The 25,026-nt window shown below is 39.0% G+C and overlaps 1 protein-coding gene across 1 annotated transcript in view; it reads left to right on the top strand.

Annotated features, from left to right (window-relative positions):
- LOC143296719 (Golgi resident protein GCP60-like) overlaps window positions 1–24,173 on the top strand; it is a 24,638-nt gene extending 465 nt beyond the window's left edge. The window contains exons 2-9 of the mRNA XM_076608775.1: window positions 1,314–1,455; window positions 2,455–2,595; window positions 3,159–3,272; window positions 6,084–6,171; window positions 10,114–10,408; window positions 13,774–13,895; window positions 16,045–16,219; window positions 17,135–24,173. Of these exons, the coding sequence (XP_076464890.1) occupies window positions 1,314–1,455; window positions 2,455–2,595; window positions 3,159–3,272; window positions 6,084–6,171; window positions 10,114–10,408; window positions 13,774–13,895; window positions 16,045–16,219; window positions 17,135–17,355 (1,298 nt within the window). The 3' untranslated portion in view covers window positions 17,356–24,173. The remainder of the gene's footprint in view (window positions 1–1,313; window positions 1,456–2,454; window positions 2,596–3,158; window positions 3,273–6,083; window positions 6,172–10,113; window positions 10,409–13,773; window positions 13,896–16,044; window positions 16,220–17,134) is intronic.
- The last annotated feature ends 853 nt before the right edge of the window (window positions 24,174–25,026 follow it).

Here is a 25,026-nt window from a genome sequence, read left to right as displayed (position 1 = left end):
CCAACCGGTAATAACGTTTCAAGTCCATATCAGTGTATCACTAGCTATCAGTCAAGACTATTTTCTTGTGCCTGTACAGACCGTAGAAACGGGTGTTTAGTCAGGAACCCATGTCGAGCATTGCCCTAACTTTGTATTGGGACCCGAAACAGAAAAATCAATTTATGAAGACAGACCATGGTTACACAACTTAGTTTTTGCACATGAAAACCCCCCAGCTCATTTAGTTGGAACGCTTGTATTGTTGTAATTGAATACAACAGATCATAACTGAAATAATATCAGACAGCATTCTGCTGTCATGGGTGGTGTTGGGGTGACATGCATCTGTACACCATTTTGACAAACTATCTATTGCTATTGTTTGTCCATAGCAACAGTGAGAGAATGCCCCCTCCCCCTCCCCCATCCCCCCTTACCTTTTTAAAAATTGTTTTAGATTGCTGAGATAGAGCTCTCAGTGGACACTTCAAGTTCAAGATTTCAGTTGATATTCCAGTCTTGTCTTCTGGTCAGTCTGTGTTTTTGGTGACATAATTTGTAACAGCACTGTGAACAAAAGTAAAAGTAAAATGTTTCAGATTAAGAATAGTATGCTATGCAGTGGTGATCTGGGGGAAAACTGCAAATGTGATTTGTTATTTTGTATTTAACTGTTAAATCACAGCTGAACAAGCAGAACAATTGAACAATGCCGCTTGGTACTTTACTAGAGCATTTGATTATAGCCAAGATGATGAGAACAACAATGATAATAATAATGATAGAAGAAGAATGTATGTATATATATAAAGATTCTCCCACTCTCACTGTCTGTCATTCTCTCTCCCCCTCTCATCTCTCTCTCTCTCCATGTATCCATGTCTCCTTCTCTCTGTGTCTCAACCACTAGTATCGGTATCCATTGTGGGGGAAAAAAACACACATGAAAACCCCCACTCAGTTCACATTCTTTATGAAATAAACTGATGAAAAAAAAAAAGCCATGTAAGTGTAATGTTTATTTCAGATGTACCAAATGTAAGTGCAAGGCAGGTCCATAGGGAAATAGCCTTGCATTTACACCATTTGAAGTTAATGCATTATTTATTTATTAATGATGCAGGGACACTTTTTTTCCTCTTTGTGTTGCTTACTGGATGAAAAAAAAAAAAAAAAGACAAAAAAGCAACACCACAAACTGAATTCATTTCAGTTGATATAATCATTAATGATTGTTTTGTTTTGTTTTTTAAGCTGTATATGTTTACTCAGTTACTGATGAAAATTATAATATTTGTAACTTTATAAATATAAGTATCTTTCTGTTGCAGAGAAAGAAGGCAAGGCATTGCAGTTGTCTTACAAAGACAAGCTGCACTTTGTGGCATACACGAAACAGGTGGCTCATGGCAAGTACACCCCAGAGGCTATGCCAGATGTGGGATTTCTAGATGTCGTAGGCAATGACAGAAGGTATGTTCAGAAATAATTGCAGTTTTGGTGCACTTGTTAGTCAAGCATGCACACAAATGCGTGTAAGAGCATGCTTGGCCTGCACATTGGGTCTGTGTGCAGACCAGACATAGGAACACACTCATGAAGTTGTATGATTCTGCGATTCTAATTTCAGCTTTGAGTCAAATGAGAAACAGTTTTTTGCCTAAAAAAAAAAAAAGAAAAAAAAAAGGAAACACACACACACACACACACACACACACACACACACACACACACAGAGAATTAAAAAAGCAAAAGCAAAAAGAAGAATGTCTGGGGACAGTGACTAGAACTATAGGTTTCACTTTTCCTGTCTGCTATTAAATGCTATGAACAGATTCAGATTTGAATCCCTATGAAAGAAATCGGTTGGGCACACCCAAACACAGCATACAGATGCCTAAAATGCACATTAAAACTTACAAAAGTAGTTGTACTGAATGCCAGAGCCCTGATATACATTGTCAGGAAATGAATGTTAATTGCATCCCACAAACACTAAAGATGAACACTTTATGTTGCGACCATTGGCTGTTGTGTTGAGCTGTGATGTGATTGTTTAACATTTGATCTGCCATCCCTGATCTGCACGCATAGAACCTGAAATGAATAAATGATAATGCAGTTTTATACAAATGTGACACCAAGACTCCTGCCTGCATGTGAAACCAGACTTGCCACTCAAGCAAAAAAAAAAACCAAAAAAAAAAAAAAAAACAAAAAAAAAACAAAACAGCAACAACCCCCCCCCCCCCCCCCCCCCCCCCCCCCCCCCCCCGACAAATTGACAGGTTTGGGCAAGCATAGTGAATGTCCAAACTACATTCTAGATATGGTAGAACCAATCCATGCCACCACCCTGACTCCTTGCACAGTTGCAATACATGCATGTAAACTAATTGATTTGATTACTGATTTAGCCTTGTTGCGTGAACATGTTGATTTCATTGAATATTGATTGGGTGTGATGTGCAGGCAAGCATGGCAGGCCCTTGGGGAGATGGGCAAAGAGGAAGCCATGAGGGAGTTTGTTCAGCAGCTGGACAAACGGAGCAACCTGTTCAGACCCTACATACAGGCTCACCACGCTGAGCAGGAAGAGGCGCAGCGGAAACAGTGAGTGTGTGTGTGTGTGTGTGTGTGTGTGTGTGTGTGTAAATGAATGGATGTATTTATTTATGTTCTGTTAGAATTAGTGAGACATGTACATAGTACAGGCATACACATTATCACACAAAATCGCAATGCACAAAGACTAGTAGTGACACAGAAAAACATGAAATAAATCATCTGCAGAGAAATACTGTGGAGAGAAAGAGAGAAGTATATACTAGACACATAAAGATTGAAAGAGTCAGACCAATGCATGTGTGCAGACATGCAGGCTTGCATGCACCCCCCCCGCCCCCACCCCTCCTACACACACACACAGTCACACATGCACACGCACATGCATGCACATACATGCACGCATGTGCGCGCACACACACACACACACACACGCACACATACATCTAATGATCACAGATAGGGGAGAGGTATTTGAGAGAGTAGTCTTCATAGTTAGACGTGGAAGTTATTTCTTGAAACTGACAGTCAAAATGATGAGAAATAACTTTTTGGTTGTGGGTTTGGGGGAGCACATATTTTAACAGTTCATGTGTGATATGATGACGCAGGCAAGAGGCAGAGGAAGCAAAGAAAAAGGAGGAAGAGGAGAGGCAACGTCGCCTGGCAGAAGAAGAAGCCCTAAAACAGCAGGAGCTTGAGAAGCAACGCCAGCATGAACAAGAGTAGGTGTTTGGCTTATATTGGTTATAAGTATGTGTGTGAGTGTATGTGTAATTGCACATTATTTTTCTTTTTTTTCCGTTACTGTCGGTTGTAATTTAGGTGTTAAGTAAACTGTTTTTCTTTTTCTTTTTTTTTTTTCATCCTATATATTTAATTTCTGTGTAATTTGTCCTAAAATTTTGTTACTAAGAATTATTTGTTCGCCCTATTGTTATGGGGATAGTGCAAGCATATAAACAATCATGCACACCCCATCCACACACCTTCCCACCTCCCACACTCCCACGAATACTATCATACAGTGTTACATCACAAAAGTTTACCTGTAAAAATATTTAATCATCATCAAGATAACCAGAATTGCTTTTGGTGATCAACAACAACATGACTTTAGTTTTCTATCATTTTTTGACTCACTTGTGTAAACAAAGTGAGTCTATGTTTTAACCCGGTGTTCGGTTATCTGTGTGTGTGTGTATGTGTGTCTGTGTGTCTGTGGTAAACTTTAACATTGCCATTTTCTCTGCAAATACTTTGTCAGTTGACACCAAATTAGGCATAAAAATAGGAAAAATTCAGTCCTTTCCAGTCATCTTGTTTAAAGAAAATATTGCACCTCTGGGATGGGCACAAAAAAAAAAGTAAAAAAAAGAAGCCAAATTATATGCAAACTGCATTTACTGTTATTATCATTATTTTTTTATTCTATAAACTTGGCACTTTGAATTTGATATGATATTCTGACAACAACAAGAGCAGTCATTTTTATCATTTTCTGTTCAAACAGGAACTTCTTTTGCTAAGCATGGAAGTTTTATTTATTTTGCAAACGTTTTGGTGCAGATAGTTAAAAGGGAAATTAATCTGTAATTAATGCTAGGGGACTTAATTTGCTTTAAACTGATCTTTCTCATCTTAGATATTACATTTTGAAATTATACTTGATACATAAAAAGCTTGTGTGTTTTACTCTCAGTGTACAGGGCTTTCACTATGTTCATTCGCCTAAGTGGTCTTTTTTGGAAAATACTAAAATCAATACGACGAGTGGACTTTATAGATCTATTGGCTGAGCCCTGAAGGTCATGGGCAAAAATCAATTGCATACACATATTTATACTTATTCATATTCTTCGCGAACGCAAACGACACCATTTTGTTTCAAGTTGTTGACCTGCCCGTTCAATCCTATATTCAATGGACAATACACGATAACATGTGATGGAAAGTTGGAGAAGGAGACCGTTAAATATTTATTCAGAGAAAGATTTGTGAACGCCTCATCACTTAACTGGATTATGCCCCAAATTGCCATAAAGATGTCCATAGAATCAGTCGGAATTCATAGTTAAAAATAATAAACCATGAGAGTTAATACCCTTGAATTGATGAAACGCAAAAATTTCCAGTCTTGAATTTTCTCAAAATGAAGTCCTTTTCACTTCATGCAACGTTTAGAAGTACTTGTACTTGGCTGTACATGTTATTAGTTTAACAAAATACTCAATTTTCATATCAGCTTTGAAACTATAAAACTAGAATGAACATAAAAGAGAAATTGAATCGACCGTGTAACTAAACTTGTACATCTATCTAGATCCAGAGAAAACGGCTAAATGTTGCAGTGTGATTGCGGCGATAGCCACGTCTCCTTTACCGCGGACTTAAAAGGAATTTTTAATTGTCCTTAAAGATTTTTTGAATGCCCAAGATACACCAGAATAATATGATTTGAACAGAGTTCTCACTGCGAATACCGTAATCAATATATCGCCCTTTAAAAAAAGCATGTTTAAATATTATATTTTTGAACGTCAGTTAAGAAGCCACAATAGTGTAATGGATAAGACAGTTTCTCCTCATCCGAACACGCGGGGTTCAAGTCTGCCGTTAGGACTTTTTTTTCTTTTTCTTTTTCATTTAACCCGAAGCTTTATAATAACAAATACAGAACACATTTTAACGATTAGATTTTTATATATTTTTTTAAGTGTATCACAAGTGAGTCTTGAAGGCCTCTTCTCTCTTGTTTTAAAGTTGCAGTTGTTGATATTGTACAGAAAATCATCCAAATTTCTAGCCACTTCTTCTGTGCTATATGTCCTGGAGCCATGTTGACAAGCTCAACAACTTTAAACCTTATAAAGCACAGAAAACACATCAAAATCGAGCCAAAACTTGCTGAGATATTGCTTTCAATATGCTTCAAGACAGTCACCATTTGCAAGGAAGCACTGGCTGGACTGCTGATTAATGCAGTTACCCCTAAAGCGCGGTTATATTCATGATGGGGGGAAAAGGCTTGAAAGTGAATGCTGCGTTTGTTATCAAGTGATGCCTTGAAAGTGTCACACAGATTATTAAGAACTCTTGCATTTCTTGATATAACAGATTATTAGATGTTGATCATTTCTGATTCTCTGGTCTCTCCAACATACCAGGGGGTTATTAGAATTAGAAATAAGCAAGTCTCTCTATGCTCAGAAAAAGTAAATGGTCTGATCTGCTCAATGACTTTTCTGCAGTTTTTGGTAATTTCTGCCTTATGTAACATCCACACTCGTTTGTAGCCAGGTTAAGGTCAGCAGTGAGTTGTCACAGTTTTTCCCATGTCTTGTGTGTGTGTGTGTGTGTGTGTGCTTGTGCTTGTGTGTCTGTCATGTGTGTGTGTGTGTGTGTGTTTGAGTGATATGATCCTTAATGCACCTTCAACGTAGCAGCTTTATATGATAAATCGTCTTTAGATATAAATTATAAGTCTATTTCTCCTTTATCATTATTTTCATTATTTCTTAATATAAATTTTACAGAATGCAGATACGAGCAGCTCTGAATCAACAGACGGCAACCCAGTTCCGACAGTATGTTCAACAGCAGTATCCCTACAACCCACAGCTGGTCAGTACTGCTCTGTGCTAGGGTTGCATTAAAAAATGATAAAAAGCAGAAGACTGTCTTTCTTCCACACTTTCCCTTGAATCCTGTGACATTGTAAAGTTTTTTTTCCCCTTACAAACAAGGGATGAAAAGAAAATGGAGCCAGCACAAACACAACAGTCTTTTTGGAAAAAAAACCATAAACTTATAATCACAGAGAAGCATGTGTCCATCATTGTGACATAGGATCTTACTGACATTGGGTGTACCATGTGCGGTTAGTGACTGTCTCAAAATTGTGAAAAAAAACCAACATTCATTCTTTCACATAAGTAGACATGTGCATATTATATCTAGGTCATACACAAGAACATTCAAGCTAGGAAAGGAAAGAGTTAAGTGGGATCTAGATTTGAGTAACTTTTCAGATATCTTTTTTTGCAATGTTTACATAAATTAACCAGTTCAGTGCCAGGAAGTTTTGTAAAAAAAAAAAAAACACACCCAAAAATGTGCTCTCCCCTTGCCAGTGAATTTTGAGGATTTGGGGGCAATAAATCACAAAAAATTCTAGCACAAAAGCTATGGGCGATACAGAAAGTAAATGTTTTTGTGTAGGAAAATGAGTGTAGATTCTGCTGGGCTTTTTTTCCCCCCCCAATTTGATTGTAGATAACTGTTCAGGCATGTAGAGTCAAGATAATAATTTTTGTGCAACCAAAAAAAGTCTATTTCCACCTCTACATAATCACATCCATAAAGAAAAGAAACAAACCAGCTGCTGTGGTGGAGTGGTTAGCATCATGGACTGACGGCTGAGAGGATGTTGGTTCGAATCCCAGTGGAGGTGGGTTTTTCGACCCATGGCCGGCTCCTACCCAGAGTTGAGTGTGCTTTGGGTTTAAATGGGGAGACTGGGACCACACAGTTGAGTGTCATCCACTTCAAGGATGCGTATTTGGGTGTGTTGCTCTAATTACCTGACCAACACTGCAGGTATCTATATCTCTTGGGCCAGGTTAACGCCGGGATATCATTATGACAGGAAGCATAGAATACAGCCTTGTCACGCAGTTCCAAACCAGAATGGACTGCCATAGCAGCATCGTCATAGTCATCCTCCTCCTCCTCCATCATCATCAATATAAACAAAACAGTCTCAGAGTCTGTGGCCTTTCATGCCCTGCTCTCATGGTGACCTCAGTTTCGATACCCCTCCACTTCTGCGCTTGGGGTGAATCCTCTCAATGTCTTCAGTGTCGGCACATTCATGGGGGGCTGTTGTTTGAGGGATGTGGTGGCGGTCTCCACTCTGAGAGGGACGCTCACTCAGTCTGGCTCCGCGACTTAGCCATTATTGTCATTAGTAGGGGGCTTAATAGGTGGTGTCCTAAGTATGTTGAATCAGAACAGGCACCACTGAACACCACCAAAATGACTCAGCAGCAGTGCAGGGGGACGGTCACTCAGTCTGGCTCCGCAGCTAAGCTATTATTTGTCGTTAGTAGGTGGCTTAGTAGATGGTGGCCTAAGTACGTTGAATCAGAACAGGCACCACTGAACACCACCAAAATGGCTCGGCATCAGTGCAGGGTTTCTTCTGGTGTGTGGCCTCCTGGTGACCTAACATCGATGGTTCCCTGTGTACTGCCGACGCTGGAACTGTGACGGACGAACCCGGGTGGGGCAGTGTATGGGGGAATCTAAATGAGTGGCATGGGAATAATGCTACTGAAACGGTACAGATGGTGGGGCAGCAAAAAAAAAAAAAAAAAGAAACAAAAGAAACAAAATACAGCTAGAAATAGCATGCCTGTTGTCAGTTTAATTACACATACTTAACTGCGTTGAAAACAAAAAGCACATGTTTCATGTTCAGTGCAGGTTCAGCCCTGCATTTTGTGAAAATCGTGGAGCATTGGCAGTTGTCGATTTTCTACAGTCTGCATTGAAATGTAAGCACACTCTTCCCAATAGCCACCCCCGTTTGATGACCTCTGGCTGGCATTTGTCCCATCGTCTTACATCACTCCTCTCCCTCTCTTCCTCTTCATCCAACGCTCACTGTATGTATTCTGTTTGTCATAGCCACTTGCTCAAAAACACTGTCTGATTGGATGGACGGACTGAATTACCATCAAATGGACTGTCAGTTTCATCACTGTTGTCAATCACCTTCGTTTTCAAACCAAATGTTAGTCGAGAGATCCTTCTCCATTGTGAAAGCTGTCCATAATCACAAGCAGAGCTTTCCAAATTGTGTAAATCTGCTGACTGTGACTATTTGCTTTACTGGACGCAGTTTTCAATGCCTTTTTTTGTACATGATGCAGCCCCCTTTTCCATGCGTGTATCACGTGGTCAGTTAGCAAATTATCAAGTAGAAAGGGGTCTTCTACCTGATGTATGTTCTTTTAATAGTATTTTTATAATCCAGACACATCAAACTAACTGTTCAGAATTGTGAACTGAACCAAACTCCAATGAAGGAAAAATCGGAATGTATGCAGGACATAAGTGGACGTCTTAGAGACACTATGGCAACACTTTTTGTAGGACATCAGCTGACATCTTAAAGGCACTCTACTGGTTAAATGATGACTTTATTCTAAAAATACTGTGTTCATGTTTAAGACCAGTCATAGCATAGTAACCTGCTATCATGGACAGCATGGGAAAATGCACTCCAAAGGAGCCTCAGTTGGAGCGACATGTGGAACATGGCCCCTCTGTGGGTCAGCTTCATCTTAAGATCTGTGTACGACCTCATTCCCAAGAATATAAACTTGGTGAAATGGGGGAAAGCAGAGGATCCTGCATGCCCACTCGGCCATGGCAAACAAATAGTGGAATATGTGCTTAGCTCATGCAAAGCGGTGTTGAGCCAAAGAGGGTACACATGGAGGTACAACCAAGTGCTATAAGAAATTGCACACGTGGTGAGCACTGTCCAAGGAGCCCCCACACCACCAGAAGTTCCAGTAGAGTTGCTCTCTGCAGAAGGTAGTAAAGTCTGGCCAGTAACAGCTGTAACATCCAAAGCATGGAAGCGTGGGCTGCTTGATGGTGCCGAAGATTGGGAATGCACAGCTGACCTACCAGAGGAGAAGAAACACCAGGAAATCATCAGCAAGAGCAGCATGAGACCTGACATAGTACTCCACTGAAAGGTAACAAAACAAGTGATTCTGATTGAGCTCCTTGTGCCATACGAAAGCAGAATGGAGGACACCCACATCTACAAAACCGAGAAGTATGCAAGTCTAGCGAGCAGCCTGAGAGAATCTGGATTTCAAGCCAAAGTCTTTGCCATAGAGGTTGGTGCAAGAGGGTTTGTGAGCACATCTGCCATCAGCCTCATGAAACAGCTGTTGATTTCTGGCAGAGGACAAGGGCTGTCAAGGCAATGGAAGAAGCAGCAGAAAAGAATTCCAGCTGGATCTGGTCAAGGAGGAATGAAAGTAAACTGCATAAGGATTCAATTTCCATAGTCAAACTCGGTGTGCGATGGCTCAGTGGTTAAAAGTCTTCCAGAAAAGGTGACTTAGTCCTGAAGGGGCGACCACCCTGGAGGGGCTAGTATGAACTTGCTGAGGACCAGGGGAGAAAAAAAAAGACGGCGGCAATACAAGGGCATCCTGGAGTCATGACCTGTGTGCAGCCCAGCCCCCTTAGTGTGCAAGGAGTTAAGGGCCGAAACACTTGACTGAGGGGGACTTCTTCTCTGAAGACCTTGTGCTGTCCAGCTCTCCCTAGAGTTTCTTATCACTCAGTGGAGATGGTCAGTCCAAAGAAAGTTCTTAATTTCCCTCCAAATATGTCTCCTTTTGGAGATGGTCAATCTGAATACATTTCTTTTTTCTCCCCAGAGATATTTGTAAACCCCCTCTTATGAAAAACTTTGGACTGTTTCTCACCTTGATGACCTCAGTGTATGTATTTGTGTATGTGGTGTGTGTGCAGCAAGAGGCGTTGATAGAACACCTTCAGGAGCAGCACTACCAGCAGTACATGCAGCAGGTGTACCAGCAGCAGATACTGCACCAGCAGCAGCAGTTTGAACAGCTGCAGCAACAACAACAACAGCAGCCAGATCCACAGGCGGCCAGCAACAACACCAGCAGCACCGTGACATCAAGTTCCACCTCTAGCCCCTCCCACGCCCCTCCCCCTGCCCCCTTGGCTAACGGAGTGGGCACAGGTGTGGGGGACAAGGGCTCATCTGATGGGGCAGGTGACAAGGACAGTGGTGAGGAAGGTGAGTGGCGGGATGGGACAAGGTTGCTTGTTTAGATTGTTTTTTTTTTTTAAATTATTTTATATTTCACCCTGTTATATTGAATTAATTCATGTCTGGTTTTGTGTGTGTGTGTGTGTGTGTGTGTGTGTGTGTGTGAAAGAGAGAGAGAGAGAGAGAAAGAGAGATTTTCACTTTAATACTTGTAGAGAGCTGCACATGCATACACACAATACAATCAGAGGAAAGAGGTGGGAATAGAAGGGCAGGAGGGGTTCAGTGGATTTGTTATGTATTGATGTAAGGTGATGAAATGGGAGGGGGCGGGGAAGAACAAAGCAGGACACTGAGTCAGACTGATTGTGGAAAGTAGTCCGTCCTTTTACCTGCAGAGGGGAAAAAACACCCACCAGAAGAAAAGGGAAGAAACTGGCGGAATAGAGGTTATTCTGAAAGTAAGTCAAGGGAAGAAACTGGCTGAATAGAGGTTATTCTGAAAGTAAGTCTGTGGACGATCCAAAATGAATGCAGTGAGAGTAAAAAATGAAGAGCAAACCATCTCATTCCATCTTAGTTGCGTGAATTTAGAAGTTATCTACCTTACTGAGTTATTAGGAACATGGCTTACAGTTTTCCCACACAGAAAGAGTAGTGTTTGTTGTTTTGAATGATTTGATCTTTAGCCAAGATCTTAAGACAAGATTCAGCGCTTTATAAATACTATTATTATTATTATTATTATTATTATTATTATAAACTCAGCCAAGTACATATGACGGAAACTGATAGATGAATGTGAATAAGAAAAATGTTCTGTCTTCTGCATACCATAACCCACCCACCTTTCCACTTTATGAAATGTTGGATCTTAATTTGGACTGTCAGTTGGACTATTCTCTTTTTCATATAGTGGTCTTTGGGATACCTGGACCTTGACTACTTATGCAGTATTTTACACATTTAGATCTGAGTTGGGCAGTGAATAAATTGAATATCACTTTAGGTCTTGTACCTTGTATGATCTCTATTTACTTTTAAAAAAACTTGAATTATGATATATTGTGATAACCTTTTTCAGATATTATACTATTTGTAAGCATAGTTTTATTCAAAATGAATTACATTGGTTGATGAGCTGTAAATTATAAGTGGAGATTATAACAATATGACCTAAGTTCTGTAGTTACAGTACTGCTTTAATTTATTTCATGCATACAGATATCACTATGAAACACTTGCCATTCAGTATAAATTACACATTTTCATTTCTCTACAGATTTTTCAAACCAGTGCTTCGTCTGGAGGAGATTAAAAACCTCTGTGACGTGTGCCACTGATTCCTTTATTCTGATATGATAATTTAGCCTGTACTCCTTCATGACCAGTTTAGCTTACTTGTTCAAGAAGCATGCCTGCTTTGCTTTCTGCACAGAAAATTACAGTTTAGCTGTCCTTCCTGTGTTGAAGAACACACCCTATCACTGTCAGCATGTAGTATCTTCAGGCTGGAGGAAAAGCAAAAAAAAAAAAAAGAAGCCAGTTTCAGGGTTGGAGTGAAACCATCCTTGTCTCTGGGAAACATCGCTTCATTTTTTTCTTCCTTGTGCAGATTGTGCGACGTTGATCCCAGGTCAAGTGAAGTGATGGTATTAACTGTGTGGAATGCTTTCAGCCACGGCCTCACCCATGCCAGAAATCGTGCCCGCCTCGCTTTGGACACGTAAGGATGTGAAGGAGTTCAAAAACGGTCTGCGCAAATGCAAAGAAAATGTAATTTCAGTGTCCTCCTTGGCGGTTGCGACGGTGAGTGTGGGCTCCTGTGTTGTGGTCGTCACCCCGCCTTGGCCTACTGCACTCCTCCCCAGGGCTGACTGGCGTTGTTGAGATCTTTGTTGTCTTTTCCTTGTGCTGTGGTGAACGGCTAGCCGTTGTTGTGCAGAGCTTATCTGTGAGCACAAAGTGTAGGGGTGTGTGTGATGAAGGAAAATGCTGAATGTTTGTAAGATATGGGTCAGGAAGGGTATTTATGAACAGGGAGTGTTTGGGGAAAGTGAGGACTGAAAGAGGAAGATTATTGACTGGAATTTTAGAGAGGCGTTTAATTTGAAAGATGACTAAACAGGTTTTGTTATAGAGGTTTGATTATGGATACTCTAGTTTAAAGTAGTTGAGCGCATGAAAAGATAAAGCAATAGTCATGGTTAGAACTATTGCGAAAGTTTTTAGATAAAATAAAGAAGGTAGGTGATGATTAGATGTATATTTTCAAACTCAGATTTATAGAAACACAGAGTCAGCATACTTTATTTCACATAAATTACCTGATCTGCCTTTTTTTTTTTTTGTTTGTTTTTTTTTTTTTTGAACATTTATATTTCAGGTAAGCAAATGCAGATTTCATTTAAAGAACACTTTCTCAGAAGTGTATTGCACTGTTCAGATGAGAGAAGATAATAAAGATCAGCACATGTCATATAACTGGTCTTGTCAAATTTAGTTTGAGCAGTTTTGATTGTTTTATTCATGAATGAAATATCAGCTTGGTTGTCCAGAACAACATTTGTTGGAATTGTTAGTGAGCCAATCAGTCAGCAGTCAGCATACAGTTTATGTTGCCCAGTGCAGTTTTCAGCAACAGTGAAATCAGATTAACTCTAATGAGTCTTCTTGTTTCTTTTGCTTTCAGATCCATACTTTTTTGTTGGGAATAATTAAAAACATCTGTGATCTGTTAGGTTGAGAGTGCACTCTGATGTGCAGGAGGATATTGGCTATGTTGCATAAGATACATGTCCACTTCATGGGGAATTTAAGATGCACTCTCTGTGCATGAAGAACTGTTGCCCTGACCTCTATGCACATTGGCTGCTTTTGTTGTACTTGCAGTTGATTGTACAGACACAAAATATGGCATGAACATGCTGTTGACAAGAAGATATGGCACGAACATGCTTCCAGACATAGCAGATATGACGTGAACAGGCTTATAGAATTACGACTTTAAGATATTTATGAATATTTCTGAGAAAATTTGGCATGAACATGCTTGTGAAACTGCGGCATTCTTCTTTCCTTTACATCAGATGAAAATAAGTTGCTTCTTCAGTTGTATGTGTTGGCAAACTTACCCCAGACTTTGTGTTCACAAATTGGCCACATTTTACTGCCCTGTTGATGGTTAACTTTGTTCTGCTTACCTTTCAGCTTCAGTCTTGTCTTCATCCACCTGTTTATTTCTGTATTTCTGTTTTATTTTATCGGTTGATGTTTCTTTGGTAGAGGGACTCTACCTTCTCCTCCTGCTTGTGACTTGATGTTATCGCTTGAGTCATGGTTATTCATTGGATGCTTTTTTCTTTCTGTCTGTTCTGTGGATGGTGTTGTAGACGGCTTGCCTTCCATAGCGGCGGCCTCCATGTGGTCCCGAAAAGACTTTAAAGAGTTCAAGGACTCGCTCCGTAAAGATAAGGATTCTGTGTTAAAGATAGGCTCTGGGGAGACTGTGACAGTGAGTATCTTTCACGAATGCTTTTGATTTTGATGTTTGTGTGTGTATTTGTGTATGTGTAATTGTTTTTGTCAGTGAGTGTAAGGATGTTTTTGATTTGTGTGTATATATGTGTGTGTGTGTGTGTGTGACTGTATGTGTTTATGCAAGTTAGTACATGTTGACAGTTGAGGTTTTTGTGTTCTGGATTTATTCCACAATCTGCTTTGGTCTAGACCATACACCAGTCAGTCTGCCTATAAATGCTATGTATCAGGTTCAAATCTGTTGGCACAATTTTCATAACAAATCAAATCTTGTTGCTTAGTTCTGGGTTGGTTGTCATTGGTTTCCATTTCTGTGGATGTTACTTATGCACACATACATGCATATACACCCGCGCATATACACACACGCGCGCGCACACACACACACACACACACACTTACACATACACTTAATATTATCGACAACACATGCTTGCAGACATTCACACTCATGAGTACAGTCAGTGCAGACATGCACATTCTCACATTCTTTTCAGTTTACTGCTGGATACCAGTATTATCTGTGGAGTGCAGTTTTGCTTTTTCATCATATTTTCTTATTGTTGGTTCCGTTTTAAGAAATGGTATTTTTTGAAAATTGAGTAGCCTGATATATGTTATGTATGGTGTATTGTAAAGTTATTGAACCTTTTTAAGGTGTACTCCTTTGAATGTTGAGTCCTTTCACTAATGTTTACAGTCTTGTTTCATTCTGTTCAGATCTCTATTTTTGGTTCATTATTCATACCTTGCTCGATGTAGAAATAAAAGCTATAGAAATTCATTTTATCCAGCAAAGTGTAGAGAATCTGTTTCCATCAGTTTCATTGCAGTTGAAATAACAGGGATTTAACAGCATTGGTTAGACTTTTGCAAAATTCTATGTTGTACTATAGATGTAGCGTTTATTGATAGTGGAGGGGGCAGACAGTGCTTGTGAAAGTGATGTTTGGCTACCTTAACAGTCCTGTCCTCGGAGAACTATTTAGACAAAGAAGAAAGAGAGCATTGTTAGGAAAGAAGGGAAACTAGATGTACATACATCAGAGGCCAGAAATGTTTACATTATCATCTACTATACAAACCTAAAACAACAGGAGCAGTAGGCCTGTATCTTTAAGAAAATTCCTTTTTTCAAAACATTCACCAAAGGGGGTGGTGGGCGAGATTTGCTTCCCCTTTTCCACGGTTGTTTTCTATTTTAAAATGATTTTTGACTTCTCAGTTTAAACTAACAAATTATCAAGATTTAAAGTTAATATAAAAACAGGTACTTTGCAGTGTGATTTTAGAAGATTGTTTCAATAATTTTGTTGTCTTTTGTTGAAAAATGGGAAACAGTTCTTTAAAATTTGGTCAGCCGCATAACAGTACAAGTCAGTGGATTTGTTGCTATTGAATGTTCAGAGTGTTTAGATTATCAAAAAGAAAAAAAACAACAACTAAAAAAACCCCCAAAAACACACACAAAACCCCCCCAAAAACAAAACAAAAACAACAACGTTTACTGATTGTGTAGTTTTGCTGCTGTGCATCTAACTTGGATATTCATGGACAGGAGTGAGTTAAAGCCTTTACAGTATGAATAATCCCAGACAGTGGAATAAGTTGTGATATGAAATGGTGGAAATGATTCAAGGCTAATGTGTCCAATAGAAACTTTGGGCACAAGCTCTGGGTAGGTGAACTTTCATGCTTCAGTTTCTGACAGTAAAATATTATTTTGGAGTGATGCTGTTCATGATTTAGCCCATTTCAGGTTTTTTTAATGGATTGCAGACTTAACCCTTTTGCATTCACTCCAGCCACACTGGAACTCAAGGAAGACCTCTGTCATATATGTGAATACAAGGGAGTTAACTTGGTATCTGTTTTTGTACAGTTTTTGAAATATTTTGGGGCTGTTGGTAAGCTCAGTTCTGAATTTTACACCACCTGCCATTTGCGTTCCTCTTATTTTCTGTTAACGGTTTGGTCTTTCCAAAAACTTTTCTTTTTTTTAAATTTTTTTTTTTTTTTAATCTTTGTCTCCTTTCCTGTCTCTTTCCTGTCTTCCCCCTTCCATTCCTCCACCAGCAGCATGTGCCCATGGCTCATTAGCTCTTGTAACGCAATGTCCCCAGGTGCGAGTGCCAACCCATGAGGATGGGACGTGCCTGTTCTGGGAGTTTGCCACAGACAGTTACGACATCGGGTTTGGCGTGTACTTTGAGTGGACAATAGCACCCAGCAACACGGTCAGTGTCCACGTCAGTGAGTCCAGTGATGAGGAGTTTGAGGAGGAGGAGGAGAAGGCTGGTAAGTGTGAGGGAGGGATGGAACTGAAAGTCTGTGTATGTGTGCGAGTATGTGTGTGTTTTTTTTTTAAACTTTAGGGAACATTTGTTTCTTATGCAGAGTAAGGTTTGTAGATAGATGTTTGTGTGTGTGTTCATGTATGTTTGTGTATGTTCGTTTGCGTGTGTGTGTGTGTGTGTGTGTGTGTGAAACTGCTGTCAGCAGTGTTCTCTGCAGGAATCAGTCTTACTCAGTTTATAACATTGTATACCAGCCAACTTCAGCATATTCCGTTAGGAATGAAGGCATATATACTTGACTGTTTATACAGATCCTATACACAGATAAAAACAGTTTTATAATTTGCACTTTCCAATTTTGTTTTGTACAACAATAGGACATGGGATGACTGGCTTCTCTCGCTATATGACCAGGAATTGTCAGTGACACAAGTAATTTTCAGAAAAAATGAGACGTTCATCACCAGTTAAATCATTTTTGTAATTCGATCGTACACATGCTGCACATTGAAAGAAAAATGGGTGCAATATCTGAGTGGTTAAAGTGTTGGACTTTCAGTCTTGGAAACGGCGCCTGATTGGGTGAAGATTCTTCCCATCTGCCAGGTCAACATATGTGCAGACCTGTTTGTGCCTGAACCCCCTTTGAGTGTATATGCACGCAGAAGATAAAATACACACGTTAAAGATCCTGTAATCCATGTCAGCGTTCGGTGGGTTTTGGAAACAAGAACATACCCAGCATGCACACCCTTGAAAATGGAGTATTGCTGCCGACATGGCGGGGTAAAAACGGTCATACACGTTAAAGCCCACTCGTGTACATATAAGTGAACATTGCAGTTGCAGCCCACGAACAAAGAAGAAGAAGAAGAAAGAAATATAAAAGAGTGCCCATTTCCTGATGACTGTCCAGAGAGCAACAAAGGGGAGGATGTGGAGAAAGGGGGCAAGGCTCCTGTTGACAAGCCCCCAACTGACGAGATCATCCCTGTGTACCGCCGTGACAGTCACGAGGAGGTCTACTGCGGAAGCCACGTCTACCCAGGACGTGGAGTCTATCTGCTCAAGTTCGACAATTCCTACTCACTATGGCGGTCCAAGACGCTGTACTACCGTGTCTACTACTCCAGATAGACTGAGGGCTTGGGCAGTGGGTTCCGGTGGAGTGTGAGGGAGTATGGGAAATGTGATTTGGGGGCGCCTCTGGACTGCAGGGAATCAGCTGTGTGATAAACTGTGTGTGGACTGCAGTTGTTTAAAGGTGTATATATTTTGTTACGGATAACTGAGATGGAAAATATAGTCCCCTATGTTTTTTTGTTTTTTTTTAGCTTTGTTGTAGCGATGTCTGTCATTTGCTCACTGGTAATGGTGTCTGTGGATAGCTGGCTGTTTTCAACACAGTTCGAGCATCCAGATCACTTGCTGCGTGCAACAGATGAGCAATGAGTAACTAAGAAATTGTGAATAATCTTATTTTCTTCAACAACTTATGAGTTTTTTTTTGGTTTGTTTTTTTTGGGGGGGTTACTGTTTACCACCAGACCCCATTTGTTTGATGTTATGGTAGCCTTGAGTTGTGATGATGAGGGTGGTTGATTTCCAGCATGAAGTATGAACAGATGTGTCTTGGTTGTGCCTGAAAGGGGTGAAGTAGTTGTCACTCAGTGACTCAGATATTGACCATTCAACGCATGTTGATGCTGTGACAATAAAATATAGTCAAGTCAAGCCAAGCAGTATTGAAACAAGCACACCAGTATGAAAGGGAGAGAGTAGTACAAAATTAGTCCCCGCTCCCCTGCTTACACACAAAATAGAAGAAAAAATGAGAGAGAGATAGGGAATATGTGGCTGAATTATAGACCCATATTTTCCAAGACAGGATGAATAAAAACTATGCCTCATTTGACCATGAGCAAAAGAAGAAACCGTGTTGCTGTGACAATTGATTTCCAAATCGTTCTCTTGAATTTTGAACAGCTGACAACCTTATGTGACATGATATAATGAATGGTGATATCTTTGCCTGTTTAAGTAACTGAATTTCATTTTCATTATCAGTCAGTTATATGACAAACAATGTAGATGAATGCATACATAATTAAGCCATCAAAGAAAGAAATGTAACAAAAATGTACACTCATGCCATGCAAGAGCAGAAGTCTTTATTACATCATTGTATTCAATTCTCTTAGAAGGTTCTTTGATATCATCTCGGCATCTTTTTCAAAATGTTTGTGTCCAGAAAAAGGTGAACAGAGATGGGTACAATGTCCCACAGCACAGATAACTTACCTAACCAGTGCCCCTGTTTATTCCAGTAAATGTGGACCTGTGGGATTCTCTGGCTGCAGTTTGTTAGTTCGGAGGTTCTGCAGAATCATGGGTCAAAGTGTCCACAAGAACATTTCACCAATGCAAAGCCAAGACTTTTGATTCTGACATTGGTAAAAGATAATCAGAGATATTTACTCGGCTGAGCACATGTAGTTGTTGGCTAAATGATCAGATACGCACATCTCAGTCTTCAAAAGTGGAGTAAGTACCATAAAATTCAGACTGTTGGGCACAACTTTTCCCCTCAACTATGACCCCTGCGGCTAAAATAATGACGCAGATTGGATTTTTCTGATGTGGTTTTCCTGATGGCACGTTCAGGTCAGTGCAAGTGTTGCAGCCAGTCTCCAGTCTATTTTTAAATTCACATGAGGTTGCAAAACAAGTTTTGACTGGTCATGAATTCAAAATTCACTGTAAAAGTGTGTTAGTGTTGACTGTTCACATGTTGTCCTCCAAATTTACACATATCTTTATGCACTTAAGACATTCAGTTGATCGCCCTTGCTCAGACAGCTTCCATTATGCTGAAAACATGACGCAATGCTTATGATGTAGTTTTCAAACTGAAGGCGATCGAATTGGCATTGAAAGGGAAAACAGAGCTGCTGGCCATGAATTTGGAGTGAATGAATCCATGATCAGGTGTCGGGACATTAGCAGCTTATAAACCACTGCGGCTCATGCCTTAATCAGTTCCCAATGTTTTAAAAATTATGTGGATGCAGTTTAACAACGCGCTCAATAGCCCGATTTTTACGGTACATCTCATGGATGTGCACAGCCTGGGCCGTATGGATATTGGCACTGTGCTTCCCTGGTACCCATAGAAATTTGAATATCAGGTGCTCATGTTTTAAACAGTGTTTTTACTGTTAATTCATTCAATGATGGAAACTTCGTTTTTAGACAGTGTGCTGAGTGTGAAATAGAATGTCTTGCTTTGTTGTTATATTTGACTTGGTTGATACATGGTAATTTATGTTTAGATGGTGCCCTTCAAAAAAAGAAGAAAATATTTATATGTGGTGTGTTGTGATGATGTTTATGATGAAATAAGTATGTTTCAGCAGTCGTGTACTGCTTTTATTGATGTAGAAAATGTTCATGTGAATCGGCAATGATCTTAGAATGGCATGCAAACTTGTTTCCAAAAGACTGTCCGACTCAAGAAAAGAAACTTTTGTAAAATACAGTGCTTCGTTTTGAGGAAAGAAAATTATTTTAGTAGTATCACACAAAAAAAATATGTCCTGAAAAAAGGCTGTTGAAAACTTTCAAAGAAACAAACAAGAAAAAAAAACAAAAGTAAACTTGCTGGATGCTTGTTGCAGTAGAACATTATTTTCTTTGCCTGAGTGACATTTTGGCTTAATTACAAAATGTCTCATAAGGGAATCTGTGCACTTGTCTAGACTACTGATGTTGACTTGGAAGTATTATAAATGTGAGCAATTTGATAGAATGTTGTGCTTGTTGTTACACTCTTTGTTGAAGGGGGTATCACAAAATGTTGATTGTTGGTTTGTTGGAGGTAATGGTTGGAGGCTTAAGTGTACAATGCAGACCATGTCAAATATGTTACTTTTCGGGCTACATGCTGCTTTTAGTGTCTGTTTCCATGATTCTCTAGCTCTGTCTTAAAGTTAGATATGCTGCCATCTTACTATGTAGTTTTAAATCATTTGCTTTGGGGCCAGGAATTGAATTGTCCATTTCTTTCTTTTCTTTTCTTTTTTCTTATAAAAAAGCAAACAAAACAAACCTCAGACCATCAGTTTGTTTATTCACAGCTGAAAAGCAGCTTCTCAGTTCAGCAGAGTTTGGTGTTGACATTGTGATCAGCAGTGTATCAAAGTCAACTTGTGGCATCTGAGGAGCTGTATACTGATGGCGTTCTGCCAGGTGTCAAGCCGATCACTTACCTGACCTAGATTTGAAGGGAAATAATGTTCACTGTTGTTTTAAGTTTCATGCCTGACAGAACCTGTGATTGTGATCACTGTGGAGTTCACAGAGTCCGAATGCATGATGTATCATGTGTGTAGAAGATGTCTGTGCATTATAATCAGTGCTTTGAACTGTGCTAACACAGACTCTGAACCCCAAGTTTGAAATGAGCTGGAGTACATAACATATAACTGCAAAAACTGATCCAGCTACATTGGAATTTTAAAAGTGAACTGGTCTGAATTTGAGGAGAAAAAAAGAAAAGAAAAAAGAAAAAAGTATTGTTTGTTACCTGAAAATCGCTGTTGTTTGCTTCTTTGTATTACTGTCTTCTGTCTGTGATCAAATTTTAAATATTTTGTCCATTAAAGTGTCATTGGTTGCTGATTCTGTTACTGAAACAGAAATTAATGTTTTGATCTGTGGTTGAGGTGATTTGGATGTCAACTTAATTTCCCCTAGCAGTTATGAAGTTACTTCCTTTTTTGAGAAACTGATTTTGGGGAGAAATAATGTTCTCTTGCCTCATGTTCAGGTTGTAAAAGGGTTAATTTGTAACAGGCACATAATTATTTCTTTAAGGGTTAATCTCTAATAGGCACATTTTTTTTATTATTATTATTTTTTTTTGGGGGGGTCTTCTAACAGCGAACATTAATATATATTCTTGTGTAAGCTGTAAAGTCACACAGTTGATTTGTGTATCTTGGAATGCTTAACATTACTGATCAACATTTTAGAATTATAACTTTACCTTCTGCTTTCATAGTGTTGATATTTTCAGGTGTCTCTGAGCAAACAACAGTGTGTCCACATGCATTACCCTGAGGCATAGTGTGAAAGTGTCTCCTCATTGTTGCATTTTGTAGAGTGTGAGAGAGAGAGATTGATATTACTGTGTGACATGCTATGGTTCAAGTTTTTTTTTATGTAAGTTAAGAAAATAGTCTGTATTAATTTATTCTGTTGATAAAAAAAGGGTGTTTTCATTTCACCCCAGTTTGGTGTTAAAACCATTGGTGTCAAGTGTATATTTTCTTGCTTTTGATAAATTTGTGATGGGTTCTTTCAAGAGGAAATTGATGTGCTTTATGAAGCATTCATGTGTCTGTCATTCTGATTCATCAGTTGATGTAAGAGCTTTTTGGATTTCATTTTACATTTCTTTCCCCCCCAGTAGAATTGCGATTATTCCAGGACATAGTCCTTGTTCTTGTGATTTGGACGACATCTGAGGAGTGTGACAGTGTAAGTGTGACTGAGTGCTTGTGATTGAGAGAGAGAAAGGTGGGCAGACAGCTGAAGAGAGTGTGCTCACAGACATCATTGTATTTTGATTTTTATAGTTGTGCATGATTCCATGCAGAGGGATTTGTTTGAAGCAATAAAATGGATTATTGTATTGAAAAAAAGAAAACAATATGTAGACCCACTTACACATAACCTGTAGAGGCTGTCATATGGGAAAAAAAGTGATTTTTTTTGTGTGTTCCATTTCATTAAAATCATCCTGAATCTCTTCGTGTCAGTGGCTTTCTGTTGACCTGTGTTGATGTCTAGCTTTCTGATTGACTGTCATTGCTTTCTTCGCTTTCGTTTTTAGGTTGTTTTATTATAATTATTTCTGTGCATTTTTGTTGTTTTCATTTTGTTTGTGTTTTTAATTTCTGATCTAGAAGTGAAATTAAAATGATTTTAAGATAACCTGGTTGTATCAATGTCACATGATAATATTGTACTCATTTTTGGCATCTCGCCTGCTGTGTGTCAAGGATCACAGGGTGTATCATCTGTGAGACTTGTATCAAGTCCAGATGACGACAAGGGCCATCTCAGACATTGAAAAGGCAGTCACACTACATTTATGACTTGCCTAATATTGATTAAGATACAACACTCCCGCTAATGTCCTGAATTTTGGAAACAATTCTAGCACAGATACACACACACACACACACACACACACACACACACTTACCCAAGCGCCTGAACACACCCCTGCACATACTGTTAGAGTTCGTATAGATGTATACAAAAGTGCACACATACTCTCTGCTTGTCACACTTTTTTTTATTCCCCAGAGGCATATATTTTTCACCATGTGAATATTTTGAGGTAGATTAGTTTTGAGGACATGCAATAAGTTGTGTGCAAATACATAATCACAAACAGCAAAATATAAAGAGAATGCTGTTAAAACAAACAGTTAAGCACAAAGAGAGAATGGATTTTTTCCCCCCCTGAAAACTGCTGTACCCACTACAACTTTGATTACTCATTCTGCTGTTTCTGCTATTAGCTGTGCTACATATATCACCCTGATTGTACCCTGTACATGGTAACTCCTTTATTGTTGAGGTCTCGGTCATAAAGAGCAAGTTTTGTTTTGTCCCTAAACTTAGTCTGCAATTAAAGTACAATTTTTGTATTTCATCATTCTTAACACACTTGCCCAGGCATTGAATAGGCCCACAAAATACGTCATGAGTGTAACCACACAAACGCATGCATGATTATGCACACATTTTACTTTGGAAACTACCATTTGAATGTAACCGCACAAATACAGGCAAGCATGCAAGTGCGTGCTTGTGCATATATTTTACTTGAGAAACAGGTTCTTGAATGTCACCACATGATTATAGACATGTACACAAATTTATCCATATGCACACATTTTTCTTTGAAAAAAAAAAGTAACCTAAAAAATAATTTTTGTGCGCAGAAATGTATGCACATACACCAATTTTACTTTGGAAGAACTACGAAAAGCTCAGAAATGAATGGTTACTTCTTTAATAATGTCCTGGATGATAAGATCCCAGAGTGGATTGTGTGAGAGATGAAAATGCTGTAAAATCTTATTCACAACATTCCTGTTCAAAAGGGGGAAAAAAAGAAAAAAAAAAAAAAAAGCCTAAAATGTATCTGTTGAATGTAAAATCCTGTTCCCCAGATTTCTGTTCTGTCAAAACAAGGTAATTGAAAATAAAACACATGAGCTGATAACAGATACACCATTTTTGATATTGGGGTTTGTTTTATTTTGATTGTCCCATTCATCATACAATAATTTGAGCAGAATAATATGATTAAGATAACATTGATGTATCAGTTTGCAAAGCAGATTCTTCCTTAAATTTGTATGGTATTGTAGCATTTTTTTTTCTCAAGGCCTGACTGAGCGCGTTGGGTTATGCTGCTGGTCAGGCATCTGCATGGCAGATGTGATGTAGCGTATATGGATTTGTCAGAATGCAGTAATGCCTCCTTGAGCTACTGATACTGATACTGTAGCATTTGAAAATAACTACTTACTTGCCAGTCTTTGATTCGTGTAGCTGAAAACATTGAAGTAAACAAGCTGATAGGCAATTTGATTAGATAAATAATTATAATGAATAAATTAAACAATTACACAAATACAATAAAACTTTAGAAATGGATGCTTGTGGCTTCAATTTACATGGGCTTTATAACATGGAAAATATGGTAGTCACTTGTCACTGAATGTTTCTTCTTCCTTTTCTGTTTAAAAAAAAAAAAAATTATGGTATAAAAGATGTCATGCATTGTGATTACAAATATTTCAGTTGTACTTGTTTGTCATCTCTATGGACATTTTTTTTCTCAAAAGAATAAAATATAAAGTTGCGTCCTGGTCCTGTGTGAATGTGTCTGCTCTTGGTTCCCACTCGCCCACAAATTCTGAAAAGGCCAGGTTAATGTTCGGGCCTGTATTTTTTCACTTTTTTTTGTGTGTGTAATTTTTGTATTTGTAATATTACTTGTTATTTTCTTTTTTTTAAATTGAGTTAAATCCACACAGAAAAACAGAGGGTGTATTGTATATTGGAGTGATGGCCTAGTGGTAAAATTTTGCTTGGAAATGTGTGTCCACAGGTTCAAATTCCACAGGATCAGAATTTTTTACTGATGCCCTCCATGAGAACTTCAGTGATAGTCAAGGTGCTAGTGAAGGTGCTAGTCTTTTAAGATGAGATGATAAACCAATGTCCCATTTGTAGCATGGACATATGGCATGTAAAAGAACCCATGGCTACAAAATGGTTCTCCCTGGCAAAATTTGGAAGAAAAAAATCGTTTTGGAAGTAAAACAACTACTCTTGCAGACATACAAAAAAAGGTGGTTCTGCACTGTGTTGATAGGCTCTCCCTGGGAAGAGCAGCCTGAAGTTAACTACAGAGAAATATGTTGCCACAAAAACAATACGAGAAGATGAAGAAACAAAACCCACAGCCCAAACATCACACAGACTGATCTGCTGCCACAAAAAAAAAAAGAAAAAGAAAAAAAAGAAAAAGAAAAAAAAGCCACAGCCCATTTGCCAAACTTCACACAGAAAGCTGTTGCCACAAAAACAATGCAAGAAAAAGAAAGCAAAACCCAAAGCCCAATTGCCAGTCTTCACACACAGGATTATGTTGCCACACAAATGATACAAGAAGAAGCAAAACCCAAAGCCCAATTGCCAATCTTCACACAGAGAATT

This window comes from Babylonia areolata, chromosome 21 (assembly GCF_041734735.1).
Source record: "Babylonia areolata isolate BAREFJ2019XMU chromosome 21, ASM4173473v1, whole genome shotgun sequence".
Classification (NCBI taxonomy): domain Eukaryota; kingdom Metazoa; phylum Mollusca; class Gastropoda; order Neogastropoda; family Buccinidae; genus Babylonia; species Babylonia areolata.
The sequence above is the reverse complement of the archived record's forward strand: the minus strand, read 5'-3'. Positions and strand labels throughout refer to the sequence as shown.